We start from the raw sequence: 16028 nt of genomic DNA, 5'->3' as shown, positions 1-16028 counted from the left end.
TTTTAAGCACCCTTATCCTACAAACTTTGAAAAAGCATACAGGCGAGTACGAAGAAAATGCGCCGGGCATGCCCCTGCATAATTTACTCGCCTGATAAATGTTGCATACAGTTTATAAGTAAATACTTTGTTAACTTTACAATACATAATTTAAAATAAGTAGGTTTATATCGCCAAAAATTATTATTTGTGTCTACCTGTGATACGTAGACGACTTCACTCACTTGAATTTTTAGTCGCCATTGGCGACATGTTCCGGCGCACGAAGTGCAGCCGCCGCGAGCACTCGAGCCTGAGGAAGGACCCCGACGGGCCCGAAACATGTCGCCAATAGCGACTAAAAATTCAAGTGAGTGAAACCGTTGTCGTCTAAACAGTTTAGAATATGTCTGACGAAACTTTAATTTCAATACGTAAGGTGTTCCTATCTAGGTTAGTTCAAATGTCCTACTTAATGTTTTTATAACTCATATAATATGAGATAGGAGAATAATTCTCCTATCATATTTGAGTATTTCAATCTTTTATATCGTAATTGATTTCAACCATAGTTTATTATGTGCAGGATCTGCAAGGGGCCCGAATGGAAGCCTGGCATCTTCGTGCAGTTCGTGCGCGAGAATGGAATCGCTCGAGAGGCGGGCTTGAGGCCCGGGGACCAGATACTGGCGTGCAATGGACAGGATTTTGCCAACGTTTCTTTTAATGATGTAAGTTGCAGTTATAAAGGCACATACATATATTAGTAAATATATAAATAGCCTCCCTCCTCAGACAATGCGTGAAAGATGATGATGATGATGACGTAGTTACAGTAATTGATGTAAAAGTTTCTCTATTTAACATTAACAATACTCTTCATTGCACGCTTCATCTTCTTCCTCGCGTTATCCCATTTTGCACTAGTTTTTGCGAAAGCGTCTGGCATATGACCTTCCAACCCAGATAGCGGAGTCAGTTATGAAGTTGATCCAAAAAATTTTTATTAAGCTATGAGCTTCATCACATATGATCTTTGAGTAATTCTAAGCATTTCAAGCCTGGGAAGCAATAAGGGGAGGGGGGGTACAAAGATGGCCGCCACCCGTCATCATTCAAAAAAATCTGTTCTGGTCCTGGTGGCTACTAGGGCAAGTTTGGTATCATTTTCGTATAAACCGGAGACGTAGAATTCATTGCTGATATTTGTTTTTTTCAGCTTCATAGTAATTTTACAAGAAAAACGTAAAAAGATGAAAATTTAGGATGGAGGTTTTTGCTTTGAGAGCTAATAACTTTTGTATAGTGGCCAAAAATATCATATAAAAAATACTATAATAAAGCGTAATCCATGCAGATTCTAAACATATACACCTTGAGTAATATCCTACTGCAAAAAGATGGTGAAAAAATTATTAAATGACCGCAGCGCGGGTAGTTGGACTTTCGTTTATCTTGCGGACCGTCTTTTATCTTGCAAAATAATCGAGTACGAGTATTTACGTAGGTATGCTTACTTTGCTAGATTTTATGACGACGAATAAAATACTTTCATGCAGACATAATTCATCATACAGACATAATTTTATGCACTTTAATTTTAATGCACTTGCAACGATTTGAGTGGGGTTTGGGGGGGGTAAGGTGGAGGTAAGTACGTACTTCCCCAGTTGGGCTCTGCTCGGATAGATCTGGAATGACATCCGCTGTGATGTGCCCTACCACACAAAGCGAGATGACATTCACAGTGCCCATACCTCTCTTTTGAACGTAGTTTAAGGATATACCCGGGTCCAAAATTGGGTCCGAGAAATAACTATTATAAATGAAATTATTCTAATAAAATAGCGCTCTTATTTTTGCTGATAATATTAAAACACTATTTATGAGAGAAATTGTACTACTTAGCTTCCTAAGTAGAGCAAAATATTCATTTTCACGATAATTTTCATGCTATAACTCACTTTAAGTAATTTTATAGGTACTTACTTGTTGTTTTTAATAAATAACTTCAACCTGCACATAACATTCATTTGGATTTGATTTGGTTTGATTTTGTTTGATATTTTACATTTAATATTTGCTTCAGGTTGGTGTGGCGAAAAATTCTGTGTTTCACTCGGCGGCAAATTTTGTTTAACCCTCGTTCTTTGAAACCCTTACAACGCTCAAGATTCCATTTTTCGAACCACTCACTACGCTCGTGGTTCAATTTTGAAATCTTTCGCTTGATCGGGTATCGATATTAGCACGAGCGGTTAAACAACAACTTTGCCCCCTTGTAAAACAAATAACTATTATGCGGAGAGCTTACATTTAGAAATCATAACAGCTATGTATATTTGTCATACTAATATAGGTTATGCAAGTATGACTTGGTGACAAACCAACGAAGCCCCGCCTCGCGGGGCTTCTATTTTCTGCTCTGAGGGATAAAAGGTAACTAACGAACCTAACCCAACCTGAAATTGCGGTTGTACATGATCTTATTTGTTAAGCGAGCCGCCCTCCTCTTTAGACATGGGGATAACTGTATGTATTTTTTTAACCTATACCAGAATTATGTCTGTGTACTGGAAACTGCGGACATTAAATATACAGAAAGCATTTTATTCGTCATCATAAAATCTAGCAAAGTAAGCATAGTTACCTACGTAGATACTCGTACTCGACCATTTTGTAAGATAAACGCCGCCTAGCGAGAGTACAACTACCCGCGCTGCGGTCATTTAATAATTTTTTCACCATCTTTTTGCAGTAGGATATTACTAAACATGTATATGTTTAGAAGCTGCATGAATTGCGCTTTATTATAGTATTTTTTGTATGATACTTTTGGCCACTATACAAAAGTTATTAGCTCTCAAAGCAAAAACCTCCATCCCAAATTTTTATCTTTTTACGTTTTTCTTGCAAAATTACTATGAAGCTGAAAAAAACAAATATCAGCAATGAATTCCACGTCTTCGGTTTATACGAAAATGATACCAAACTTGCCCTAGTAGCCACCAAGACCAGAACAGATTTTTTTGAATGATGACGGGTGGCGGCCATCTTTGTACTCCGCCCTCCTCGACTAGACGCACGCTTCTTATCGCCTCCGAGGCTAGAAATGCTTAGAATTACTCAGAGATCATATGTGATGAAGCTCATAGCTTAATAAAAAAATTTTGGGTCATATATGGCAGCGATCCGTAACTGACTCCAGTAAGAGGGGAAACTAGGCCTTATTGGAATTAGTCATTGCACACTTAAATAAAAGAAAACGGTACAAATCACAAACTTAAAAGCAGAGGTAACACAATCGACGGTCTTATCGCTAAAGAGCGATATCTTCCAAACAACCATTGGATTACCTAAAAATCTGTCTAAAATACATCTCACATTTTTCAGGCTATATCAGCCATGAAAGCATCGGGCCGGCTGGAGCTGCTTATCCGCGAAGGAGCCGGCACCGAGCTGGTGTCCCCGGAGAGTTCCGGCTACAACAGCTCGGCGTCATCGGCCGCAGGGGAGCGGAGTCCCGCGCCGGTCGCTCACGTCCCACTGGCCCCTCCGGCGGCGCTGAGAAGGCGGCTCGCCAGTGTGGCGGAAGAGGCTGCCGATCGCGCTGATAGGTCAGTATCATCATCATATCAGCGAGAGGTAGTCCACTGCTGGACATAGGCCTCCCCCAAAGAGTGCCACAATGACTCCCGCGACTTTTACCAGAGGTTAGGACCTCTGGTAAAAGTCGCGGGAGTCAGTGTGACAGGGAGGTAACACTTACGAACGAATTTACAAGTGCGACAGTGAGGCAACACGCCGAACGTGGTTCGCGGTAGGCCCTCAGGTCATCAGTCCTGTGGAGGGTCTACCCACGCTGCGCCTTCAGTATACAATACAAATATACCTATAACATACATGGTCCTAGCCCAACGCCGCAGCGCTTAAATCGCGCTGCTCTCGCCAGATGCTGTGAATAAGGGGCACGCTACGGTCAAGCAAAAATGGTGGTACTTATACAACATACATACGGAGATACAGGAGAGAACCGCTGAAGCAGCTAGGCTACAAAATAAGCAGAAGCTGCGGAGCCGAGTATAGTGCTTCTTCACGAGAGGGCGGAATGGCTGCTCTTCCGCAGCGCCGGGGCCACCCAGATCCAAAAGCCTCCCCCGCCCCCCGACCCCGATAAACATAATATTGTAGAAATACCCAAATAGAATTCTGCGTTAAAGAGTGTGTAGGTACCGTCCGTGTCATCTTCCTAGCGTCCTGATATTTTGCCACGGGTCAAGGGATTCTGGGCAAACGTATATACCAAAATTGGCACAGATTCGTGATCTGGTACGGGCCAATGCATAATAAACAGACAAATAAAGTATGAAAACAATTAATATTTTAAACTTAAAAGTAAATACTTGATTTTAAAATGTATCTTTGTTACAGACTGAATATGAATCGACTGAAGCGGCGGACGTGGGATAGTTTAGATTTCGACTGGAAGAACATGGACATTCACAACTTCGACGCACCATCAGACATAGAACCTGATTACGATTGCCCTAGTATACCAAATAATCCCCACACATACGAAAATAAAAGTAACATTAGGAAAAATAATATTAATAAGAAAGAAATAATTAGCAGCCCATCAAATAGAACTATAATTAATTTAACTGAAGACGGTGCCACGATACAATGTAGTTACGATAATCAATCTCCTAGGAAAAGTACATTTTCTGCTAATCAGTCGAATAGGGACAATGACAAAAAAACCATAGTGGTCGAGGTGCATCACACGAGCGCGCCGGCTTGTGGCAAACCACATTGCAACTACCCGCCTCCAATGAAGAAAGACCTTAGCTCTGACACTACAAGCATTTCTAGTTGTGGGACGCTATCGAGTGCTATTGCCGAAGAGATACAGAAAAGGAAATTGGTGAGTATGTTGGGATTACGCATTTTATTCTACGTCTGACTTTAAGGCCCTGATAACAAATGGTGCTCAGAAGAAACCATAAAGATAAACAGTATATTCCTGACGATATATAAAGATTCAAATATATAAGGTTTTTAGGATCCGGCCTAGGATCAAAGATCTTTAGATTTATATTTAAATAATAATTTTTCACCATAAAAACTTCACCATTGAATTTTGAGTATAATAGTCCTACAAAGAATTTATTTACTTTTCATGTAGAATAGCTAATGGCTCATCTACACGATGGGCCAGCGCCGGCTACTCCAAGGGATGCATTTATGCGTTAGGCACTGGTCCCACCGCGAGCTAGTAAGCTATGAGCTATCGGCTATAAACACGAACAAAAGATAAGCACTCCCGTGTAAATAAAAGAGACACGGCGATATTTATAGCTCACCGCTGGGCGAGTAACTATAAATATCGGCGTGTCTCTTTTATTTACACGGGAGTGCTTATCTTTTGTTCGTGTTTATAGCCGATAGCTCATAGCTTACTAGCTCGCGGTGGGACCAGTGCCTAACGCATAAATGCATCCCTTGGAGTAGCCGGCGCTGGCCCATCGTGTAGAGGAGCCATAAAGCCAAAGTTATAAAAAAGTATATATTTTTACTTCTTGTAGGTACCAATCCCGATTATTCTGTATTGTAGGTACAGTCACGTGCAATAATATGTTACTCCTCGGAGGCTGCAAAAATATGTGATACGTTCTTATGACTGTAGAGTCATAAGATCGTGTCAGATATTTTTGCGGCCTTTGTTGTGTAACATATTATTGCAGGTGACTGTACCTAATATTTCGCTGATATTAATATTTAAGTAATCATTTCTAATGTATTCCAAGTTTTCTTTGAAAACTGTATTATGTTATTTGTCAAAACGTTACTAAAATACGCATATTTCTAGTTGAACCCAAAATAAAAAAGAACATAATTATCAAAAGTACCTAAATTTAAAAACATCAAACCATTTTTCACACTGAATTCTATTGTAGAGTTATTTTGAATACCTAACTAGTTTTTCTTTCACTTAGAACAAGAAGAACTCGAATCCAGAGAACAGCCTACCTTTAAGTCTTATAAAGAAGGCGAGCTTACCGTTGCCGACCGATGACAAGAAGAAGCAGCATGATGCCCTGATAGACGAGTTCAAGAAGGTCCATCGGAAGATGTTCTCGGGGCAGGACCCCGGCGAAGCAGGGAAAGCTGAGAACAACGATGTTGACAGTTTGGTAAGTTTTTGAGAGGATTAAATAGTACCTACTGAGCACCGTCTACCACTTATCTCAGGCGATTAGACTTAAGGGGCCCACTGATTAACAGTCCGCCGGACGGTATCGACCCCCTGTCAGTTGTTCGGAACTGTCAAAATTTTGTTCTAACTGACAGGCCGATACTGTCCAGCGGACTGTTAATCAGTGGGCCACTTTAGGCCGAGATAAGTCTGCAACGTAATTAATGTTACGAAGGCCCATCACTTGCACCATTCCGCTAACCCGGGATTAATCAGTTAAACCGTTAACCTAATGTCAAATTGTACTGGTAACCATGGTAACGCCAGTTTTAACCGGTTAACCCCGGGTTAGTGGAATGGTGCAAGTGGGCCTAACGGGTTTATTTTACCTTAAGCGAAACCTGGATAATTGAAATCTCAAGGGACCAGCAATTTTGTATCAGTTTACCAGGTTTCCATTTAAGCAGGTCGTGCCAGGACCAAAAAAATGTCTCAATTATAGAGATTCTCGTTAAGAGAGGTTGCGTTCTGATAAATTTATTTCATTGAATCTAGTTTCAGAGGATATTCAGATTTTCTGGTGTATACATTATTTGACATGCATTTTTATACTACTTTTATTATCTACTATAATTTATAATCTTATAATTGTTTGGGTTTGAACTTTTTTTCGCGAATTGTAGAAGACAAATTAACCTGACAGTGACAATGTAAATTAATTACTTAGTTACTTTAGGTATAGTTTTTAATTACTCTTTTAGGTTAACAGGGAGATAGCCCTCATAGGGATAAGTCCGCCTTTGTACTACACGTTATACGTTCAATCTGCTGTAAAATATGTCTTATTCGTACAATAAAGTGTTTACTTACTGACTTAATATAATAGTAATTTATTTGATTTAAACAACACTCGTTCATCTTAGACACCTATTTATTACATGTGAAATTAAATAACTTTACTGATTAAAGATTTCAACAGTTTTTACTTAAACAGAGAAAATTATTTAAATAAAAACCTTTTTCCAACTCGCCACATTATTCCAATTGCAAATCGTTCTAAGGCTACACATATTCCCCCTTGAAAAATAAAGTTATTTGAAAGTCCGTAATATCACGGATTTTGGTGTGAAAAATGTTACTCGACCAGCATCAGCATTCTCGGTAAAATAGTATAATGAGTGAAATTGGTTGCGGACACGGTTAGTAGCGTAGGTAGTTGCCTCGGCTGGTCGCATACTTAACATGTAAATGAGGAGACTCCTAGGCCGACTACCATATGGCACTGGTCCCACCGCGAGCTAGGAAGCTATGAGCTATCGGCTATAAACACGAACAAAAGATAAGCACTCCCGTGTAAATAAAAGAGACACGGCGATATTTATAGCTCACCGCTGGGCGAGTAACTATAAACATACTATAAATATCGCCGTGTCTCTTTTATTTACACGGGAGTGCTTATCTTTTGTTCGTGTTTATAGCCGATAGCTCATAGCTTACTAGCTCGCGGTGGGACCAGTGCCTATAGGTAAACGACTTGTTGATAACAAATAACCATTGAATTAAAACCGACCAAGAGTATGTCGAGCCCAAGTCAAGCCGTGCTCAGAGGGGCTACCGCGAAAACCGCAATTCGCAAATCGCGGGGATCTTTCTCTTTTACTCCAATGAAGGCGTAATTAGAGTGACAGAGAAAAATGCCCGTAATTTGCGAACTTCGATTTTCGCGGTTATAGCCCAGATACTATGTACAGTGTACAGCGAGCTGCAAAAGTGTATATCTACTTTATGAATGAATTTCATTCAAACAAAACAATGAAACAACAACAACATGAAGTATCTTCGCAGCACTTCCGTTTTTAGGGTTCCGTACCTCAAAAGGAAAAAAACGGAACCCTTATAGGATCACTTTATTGTCCGTCCGTCAGACCTTTCATTTGTCTGTCTGTCTGTCAAGACCATTTATTTCGAGAACGCGTGGATGTATAGGTAGTGTTGAAATTAAAGCTCAAAAACTCAGGTCTAGCGTCTCTGGCAGCTGTGAAAAAAAAAAACAAATTCTAATCAAATTCAACGTAATAAAAGATACGTCCGTTTAAGCCGCATAAAACATATATTTCGACACTCTAAAGGGAACCAAAATATACAGGGTAAGTACTTCCTGTTGACATAGAACTTTAAAATTTGGCAAGTAATATTGTCTTGTTACACTATAAGTACTCGTACCACAGGGAAAAATCTGAAAACTAAAAAAATAAATTTGTAATAGAAATTTAAAACACATCGTGTCTATATAATGAAAACCATTCGATCCAATCCAATCGACATGATTTTAACTAAAATGGTATTTTTAATAAAGGTCAATTTTGTAATTTATACTGTAGTAGGTAGTAGTAGTAGTAGTAGTAGTAAACACTTTATTGCACAAAACAAGTACATAACACAAAGATAATACAATAAATGTGTACAAAGGCGAACTTATCCCGTTAAGGGATCTCTTCCAGCTAACCTTTAAGTAACTGAGAGATACATATGAAATAACTGATAATAAAATGGATAAAATAAAAATGATAATATACTGTAACACTTTATAACCAATTAAATAAATAAATAGGTACCAATAAAAATATATTATGAAAAAACCTCGGCCAAGAGCGTGTAGGACCACGCATAAAAAAATAAAACGTTTTTAACAAACTTGTTATTTTAAAGACCTATCTAATGAAATGATGTGTGGCAGTTGAATTTAGTAAAAAAAAACATTTTTTTAACTTTAAAATATGTATATGTATCTTAAACCTACGTTCCCAATTTCGATTAAATATATCTTACCTATATGGTTTCCGAGTAAAATGGCTGTTATAATGACAAACCACACACAGACGGACGGACGGACGAAACTACATAGGTAAGTACTTACAAGGGTTCCGTTTTTGCCATATTGGCCAAGGAACCTTAAAACTATCTTTATTTTTAGATAGCTTAATAGGCTTATAGGCTTAGTAGCCTTAGTAACATGAAGGGTAAAACTTACGAAATTGAGACGAGTAGGCATCGATACGAACACATTAGGGGTCATCCATTAATTACGTCACACGTTTAGAGGGTGGGAGGGGGTCAAGAAAATGTGACATGTTGTGACATGGGGGAGGGGGGAATCACAAACATTTATTTATTATTTATTTATATGAGCCTAGCGTGTCCCACTGCTGGGCAAAGGCCTCCCTCCTCCCTTTCCACGTATCCCTGTCTTGACCCGTCTCCCACCAGTACCTATCAAAGGCGTCAAGGTCATCTCGCCAACGCCGTCGAGGTTTGCCGCGACCCCGGGTTTGATGTGGGACCCAATTGGTTGTTGTTTTTGCCCACAAGTCATCCGGCATACGGCAAACGTGTCCCGCCCAGTCCCACTTCAGCTTGGCGGCTGTTTCACAAACATTGTGACGTCATTTTAACTTCATCACTATTCAGACTATTCACCAGTAACCGAAAATTAATATATATTTTTTTATTCGCTGTACATTTAAATAATGAGGTTTTGGAAGTAAGTAATTTTCGTTCCTAATTAGTTTTGTGTTATAAAATTACTAATACATATTTCTTTTACCAAAAATATTTTTTTTTAATTTGGGGGGGGGGTTTGCAAAATGTGACCAAGTGTGACAATGGAGGGGGGGAGGTGTCAAAAAACCTAGAAATTCGTGTGTGACGTAATTAATGGCTGATCCCTTATTTACAAACCTATGCAAAATAGAGGTCAACTAATAATAGGTCTGTGAAAAATAGGCAGTATGACGTAACAAGGGTATAATAAAATATAAATAATGTTCACCATAACGCACGAAGGTGACCTGAGAGCATTTTTTATTTATAAGTTTATTTTAAGATTTGTTATAGTTTAGTTTTAATTTTAACGTTTAGTTTTTTTTTTCATTTTCTTTGTTATTTGTTATATTATTGATAAATATTTAAATTATACCTATTAAAGATGTTAAAACGGAAAAATGTTCTTTTAACAAACGAAGTAACTGCCTGTGCCTGCTCGTAATCAATTTTCAGCCACATCTTGCCTGATCGGATAGACTAAGTTTGTAAGAAAAACAGATTTAATATACAAATTACAAAAACAATAAAACCAATAAAAAATGATTTACTTACTTCGGAGGTGATATAAAAATATAATATGTATAGGTACTTATGTTTAATTACACCATATTTCCTTTTAAATGAATTTTTAAACCTTTAAAATAAGATTTAATGTTACTCGCTTTTTCACGCCGCGCGCGTATCCCGAAAATGAGGCGCGGAGGGCTGTGTTGTTCAATAAAAAGTAGGTATACTTAAATAGGTAATGGAGATTATTATAGTTCTGCAAGTAGGGACTTTTTATTGCAAATTTTCTCTTCTTTAATAATATTCTATTAAGATTTCTTAAATATTAATAATTTTTGAGAAATTGGTGAAAAAACATCTTCTTTTTTCCGCCTTTTTACCTTAGGTAAAAAGGCGGAAGGCGGAAAAAAGAAAGAAGGTTCTGTACCCAAAGGGTAAAAACGGGACCCTATTACTAAGACTCCGCTGTCCGTCTGTCTGTCTATCCGTCTGTCCGTAAGTCCGTCTATCCGTCCACGTGTCTGTCACCAGGCTGTAACTCATGAACCGTGATAGTCAGTTGAAATTACAGATGATGTATTTCTGTTGCCGCTATAACAACAAATACTAAAAACAAAATATACAAAAAACATGATTTTTTTGCCGTTAGCACGGAACCGTTCATGCGCGAGTCCGACTCGCACTTGGCCGGTTTTTTTGTCTGTACTATAACTTAGATTTTTTTTGTGTGCTAATAAACGCTTCGAAAACATGTTTCCATAAATCATTCCGAATCCAATGATGAGAGTATACACGTACATATTTCAATCTCTATTTTTCGCCGTTTTCAGTTTGTCTAGTAGACTATTATTGCTAATTTATAGAATATAAACAGGAACTTCAAAGAAGCCGTCAACCGATATCTATACCTGTTGTTCTGAGTTAAACGAGTACATTTTACACAATTGCGATATTAACCCCGTTAATGGTTCACTTCTGAGGGGTTTTGAAAAAAAAAATTAATACATTCTCATCATTATCGTTAAAATCCAAAATCATAGGGCTATTTTGTTGATAATTAAAACGAAGTAATAAAGCAAAACATCACAAAGGATTATCCAATTTTAATACTTATTTAATTGCGTGCTTAAAAATAAGAAGCCCACGATCCTCCGTAATAGCACCAGCGAACCGCGAACCACGTTCGACGTGTTGCCTCCCTGTCACACTAGCGTACGATACGAATTCACAAGTGCGACAGAGAGGCAACACGTCGGATGTGGTTCGCGGTAGGCCATCAGGCCGCGTAGCCAAGATGCCGATCGCTTACGCTCCGTAGCGATCGAAACGCAACTGTCACTGTCGCACCAATATGGAAGAGTGATAGAGAGACATAATGCTTTTCGTTGTCGAAGCGATAGCGATTGTAACCTTGGCTAGGCCGGCAGTTCACAGCTCGGTATGCATAATATGCCTTTAATCTGTCCGCTACTACTCTAGTTATGTGCGGTAACCATACAAGGTACGCTATTAGGCAGCGAATTAGCGGCCTTATTAAGTTAATTAACGTTATGCTGGTTTTAACTTTTAATTTCGTCCACTTATATTTGAATCGTTGAAAAGTTGCAGCAAATTCAAAGCGATTTGCAATACAGAAAGCCTACTGTGAAATTAACTTAGGTACCAAGATCATTTTAATGTGGTATTTAAGGCAGTTTTTAAAGGATTTAGTAAAATAGAAAGGATTTACCTAACGATGTCCTTGTATTTAATTACTAATTAGTACTAAAATATTAAAAACTCTTCCTGAGACTTAGGCCAAGCAAACTAGTTTTTCTCGAAGAATTAATTCCCAGCAAGCTGGAAATCGTTTTTAACCGACTTCCTAATCTCAAAAGGCCTCCTCCTTTTGTTATCAATTCAGTTGTATGTTTTTTTTTTAAATGTTTGTTACTCCATACCTCCGTCTTTCATTTGTCTTCTTAGTTCAAGCAAGTTCAGGTTTGTTAAGCAAATATGGTTTTTAAGGAACATTTATATGTCAAGGTTCTGATGATGGGTTCCATAAGGATAAGAACACCTCGAACTTTGATGGGTCAGATCTATATTTTTTGCAAGTTAGTTTTCTATATTATTTACCTACATTGAGATTTCACGTCGTGTTCACTAAGCTTCGTGGCAACAGGCAAATACGTCAGTTACAAAAGCATCCGAAATCTTGATAAAAATGACAATAGCTTTTGTACTGTTGGATCTCAAGCGGCGGAGACTTTTCTAATTACCTGCGCCGCGTAAGCCGGGATTGATAAAGAATTTTAATTACAATAACGAAACAGTTAGATCACTCTGCTATTCGGTTTAGATCGCAATCACTGCTACAATATGCTATATCCCGACATAACTTCCGCAAGTTCGTATGACGCTCGACGTGTACGCTTGAAATCTCGACCTAAATAACATGAGCACAAGACCGATTTAAGAGTGAATAGTGGAGTGAGATACCAGTTTGTGGTCGGTTAATCGTCGATATTCATCTGATGATTTTACCCGTAACGGTGGTTTTCCTGCTTATTCTAAGTGGGTAACCCAACTGGTTACAAGTGGTTGGTGGACAAGTGTCATTCTAATGCCTTGCTGTACAGTATGCAATGGCACCGAGGGTGCAGCAATTCTTGACCTTAAAGAAAATACGAGTACTTACTTGCCTACTTGTAGAAATTGATAATAAACCCACCATAATAACGGTCTCTGGTGTAGGTTAGTTCATTTCATGGTAATATTTATCTAGGAGTACCTACTACACACAAATAGAAAATAAGTCCTTCTGAAAAGACCCCTTAATTACCATAGTGATCGATAAAATGATTAAGGTAGCGAAGTACAATGTTAACATTGCATTGCCATATTTATATGTTGTGCCTACACCTACCGTTTGTAGGAAACTCAAAAAAATTAATGAAGCTGTTTGATTTCTTTAAAGAGCTCTCCTCTATGCAACGAATGAGAAAGATATTCGCGGCTCCTTTGAAAAATATTAGATGATTAGATATTGATTTATCTTGAGCATTTTGAACAACCATGATTATGTTTTAACCAAACGTGGTCGACGTTGACTGTTACACAGGCGACATGATCAATGTATATGAACTGTCACCATTGTCATCAAACTAGAACGTTGCAGTTATCTGTCGCATTAAATTAAGGTGGATAAAGTTTAACCAAGAGAAGTCTGCAACGATTTTCATAGCACACGCAGTGCAAGTGTTATTTATACGTCATGATTTCATAGAAGTTCTGCGCGTGCAGGCATGTTTTGGTCTAACTCTAATTATCAACGATTTATTGGTTCATAATATCGAGCGCCGAGATTTCGCATTGATTCCGCCTTGCACTGATAACAACAAGACCGAGACCGAAGCGCCCGCAGCCAGAGCCGTGCTGTTGCTGTGTACTTGACGGCAGTCGCTCGCGCTCACCGCACTCCGCCGCCCGCACTTCGCACAACTCGCGAAAAACTATCGGAAAACGGAAAACTACTCCGACCTTCACGCAAACATATAAATTTATTTACCGTTTTTAACCATACCAAACGGATTAGTTCGAATGCATTCCGAGAAGTTAATGCGTGCCGCGTGAAGTGCATCGTTTGAAATTCGATCGTTCCATAAACCATGGTCTGACTTCATAGTAAACATTGGAAGTGTTGGTTTCAATTCAACATGAAAAATAATAAATCTAAGCCGCTCGTCGTCATTCAATGCTATGAAGTAAGTACTTAGTGCTCCTGCTGTAGGTAACTAGAGCGAAACAATACCTGATAATAGTGTTATTAGACTAACATGGAGAGAACGAGTATTGTGACAAAGTGACACACCATTATATAGACAATAAAAAATCACTACCTAGCCATAAAAATTGTTCAACATATGATTTTGCCGATGATACATCGCCGCGCCTAACCTATAATACCCATATCAGTATAAATTAGATCGTATCTAATCAAAATCATTATTATCTGTACGGAGAATATTTTTGCGAAAGCGTAAATAAATCTGCTGGTACCTGTAGTAGTGAATAACTAAGTAACAAAGTAGTAAACAATTTTGATTGGGTATTGTTTTAGTTTTGTAATTTGTATACGCATGTTTTAATAACTACCAAAAAATTTTCAATGCCCGGCGTATCGCACTGATAGCTACTACAATACTTACAGCAAACTTCAAACAAAAATCTCAAAACAAAATGTTTTATCAGCGATGGTTCGGAGATTTGATAATAACAACACAGTATAATGGAATTGTTATAGGTAAACCGATACGATAGGTACTTAGGAGGTACAGTTACCTGCAATAATATGTTACACAGCGAGGGCCGCAAAAATATCTGACACGATCTTATTTGTAGAGCCATAAGAGCGGGTCACATATTATTGCGGCCTTCGAAGTGTAACATATTAACCTACCGAAAAATACATGAAGTTACCTGTACCTAGGTAAGTTTACCCCTATAGACACCTTAAAATATGTGATTAGGTATAAATTATAAGTAACACTTTACCTATAAGTACCTATAGGTATGCCATAATTTCGCAAAAGCACATCTGGCTAAAAAGTTAAATAGGCATTTATTCGTAGGATAATAAATTTTAATAAATTCAATATTATTTGTTAGACACATAATTATACATATTATACAGAGTTGGATATACCTACCTACTACCTACACAATTCTGAAAATATAATTTCCACTCGATGACGCGACCGTGTAACCAAAGTTCAATGTCGGCGACGTCGTTTTTTTATACGACTGCCCAAAAATAAGAAGTGTAATGACTTTTTGTTTGTGTATATGTAAATACATAGGTATATAAGTTTCTTTGTTCCAACTCCTAACTCACATAGGTACTCGTACTCGTATATAACTCTAACTCTCGTTAGCATCCTTACGTCACCCCTAGTGACTTACCTACTTTAGGCTACATTATGTGACATCATTATTTTGAGATCGTTTCTAATCGGGCAGTATAAAACTTTGTACTTGTACGATACACGTGCAAAAAGGTAATTCACAACCCGTGTCAATTTAAAACACTTCTTTCGGCCGCGTTTTAAAAGTCCTTGCGAATTTCCTATTTTTCGCACTTGTATCGTTGAAAACTATTATTTCATTCACATTCGGCGACTCAAAATAATAACTATTCACCTACTCTTTGATTTATTTACCCTACCATACGCCTTTCACGCTTGGTTTAGAACCCTAATAATTTCCAAGAAGGAGCTTCTAAGGTTTTTGTGGGTTTTATACACAACTCGATGTAGGTATGATATGAATGATATGATGATGAATTCCCCAAGGTTATAAAGAATGCATTTTTTTCCTGTTTAATGCGATAGCTACGAGATGTTCTTTGTGGATGTGAATCTCGTAAACAAACAATTAAGTTATTTGTTTTGTGTTTTGTAAAACAAACACAAAACAAATAACTTAATTACTTACTTAAGGCGGCAAAGATGGTGTTTGTCCTCGTGCTAATATTGATACTCGAGCAAGCGAAAGATACCAAGATTCGAAAAGTGGAATCTTGAGCGTTGCGAAGCGAGGGTTCAAGACACGGCGGTTAAATGCACGTTGCTACCGATAGAAACACAATTTTTTTACCACGCCGATTATTTTAAATACATTTGGTATTTTAGACTATTCTGTTAGGTATACATGCCAAGATTAATATTTAAAATTAATCACTTACCCATTTGTCGAACTTATC

General features: G+C 38.1%; 1 protein-coding gene across 2 annotated transcripts in view; it reads left to right on the top strand.

The window, feature by feature from the left end:
• The window catches only part of LOC134666517 (uncharacterized), a 62616-nt gene that overhangs the window by 31973 nt on the left and 14615 nt on the right, over nucleotides 1–16028 (top strand). For both annotated transcript variants that reach the window (XM_063523705.1, XM_063523704.1), the window contains exons 6-9: nucleotides 566–710; nucleotides 3373–3596; nucleotides 4411–4903; nucleotides 5976–6173. In XM_063523705.1, coding sequence (XP_063379775.1) covers nucleotides 566–710; nucleotides 3373–3596; nucleotides 4411–4903; nucleotides 5976–6173 — 1060 coding nt within the window. The remainder of the gene's footprint in view (nucleotides 1–565; nucleotides 711–3372; nucleotides 3597–4410; nucleotides 4904–5975; nucleotides 6174–16028) is intronic.

Source organism: Cydia fagiglandana, chromosome 8, assembly GCF_963556715.1.
Source record: "Cydia fagiglandana chromosome 8, ilCydFagi1.1, whole genome shotgun sequence".
NCBI lineage: Eukaryota > Metazoa > Arthropoda > Insecta > Lepidoptera > Tortricidae > Cydia > Cydia fagiglandana.
This window is presented reverse-complemented; position numbering and strand designations above follow the sequence as displayed.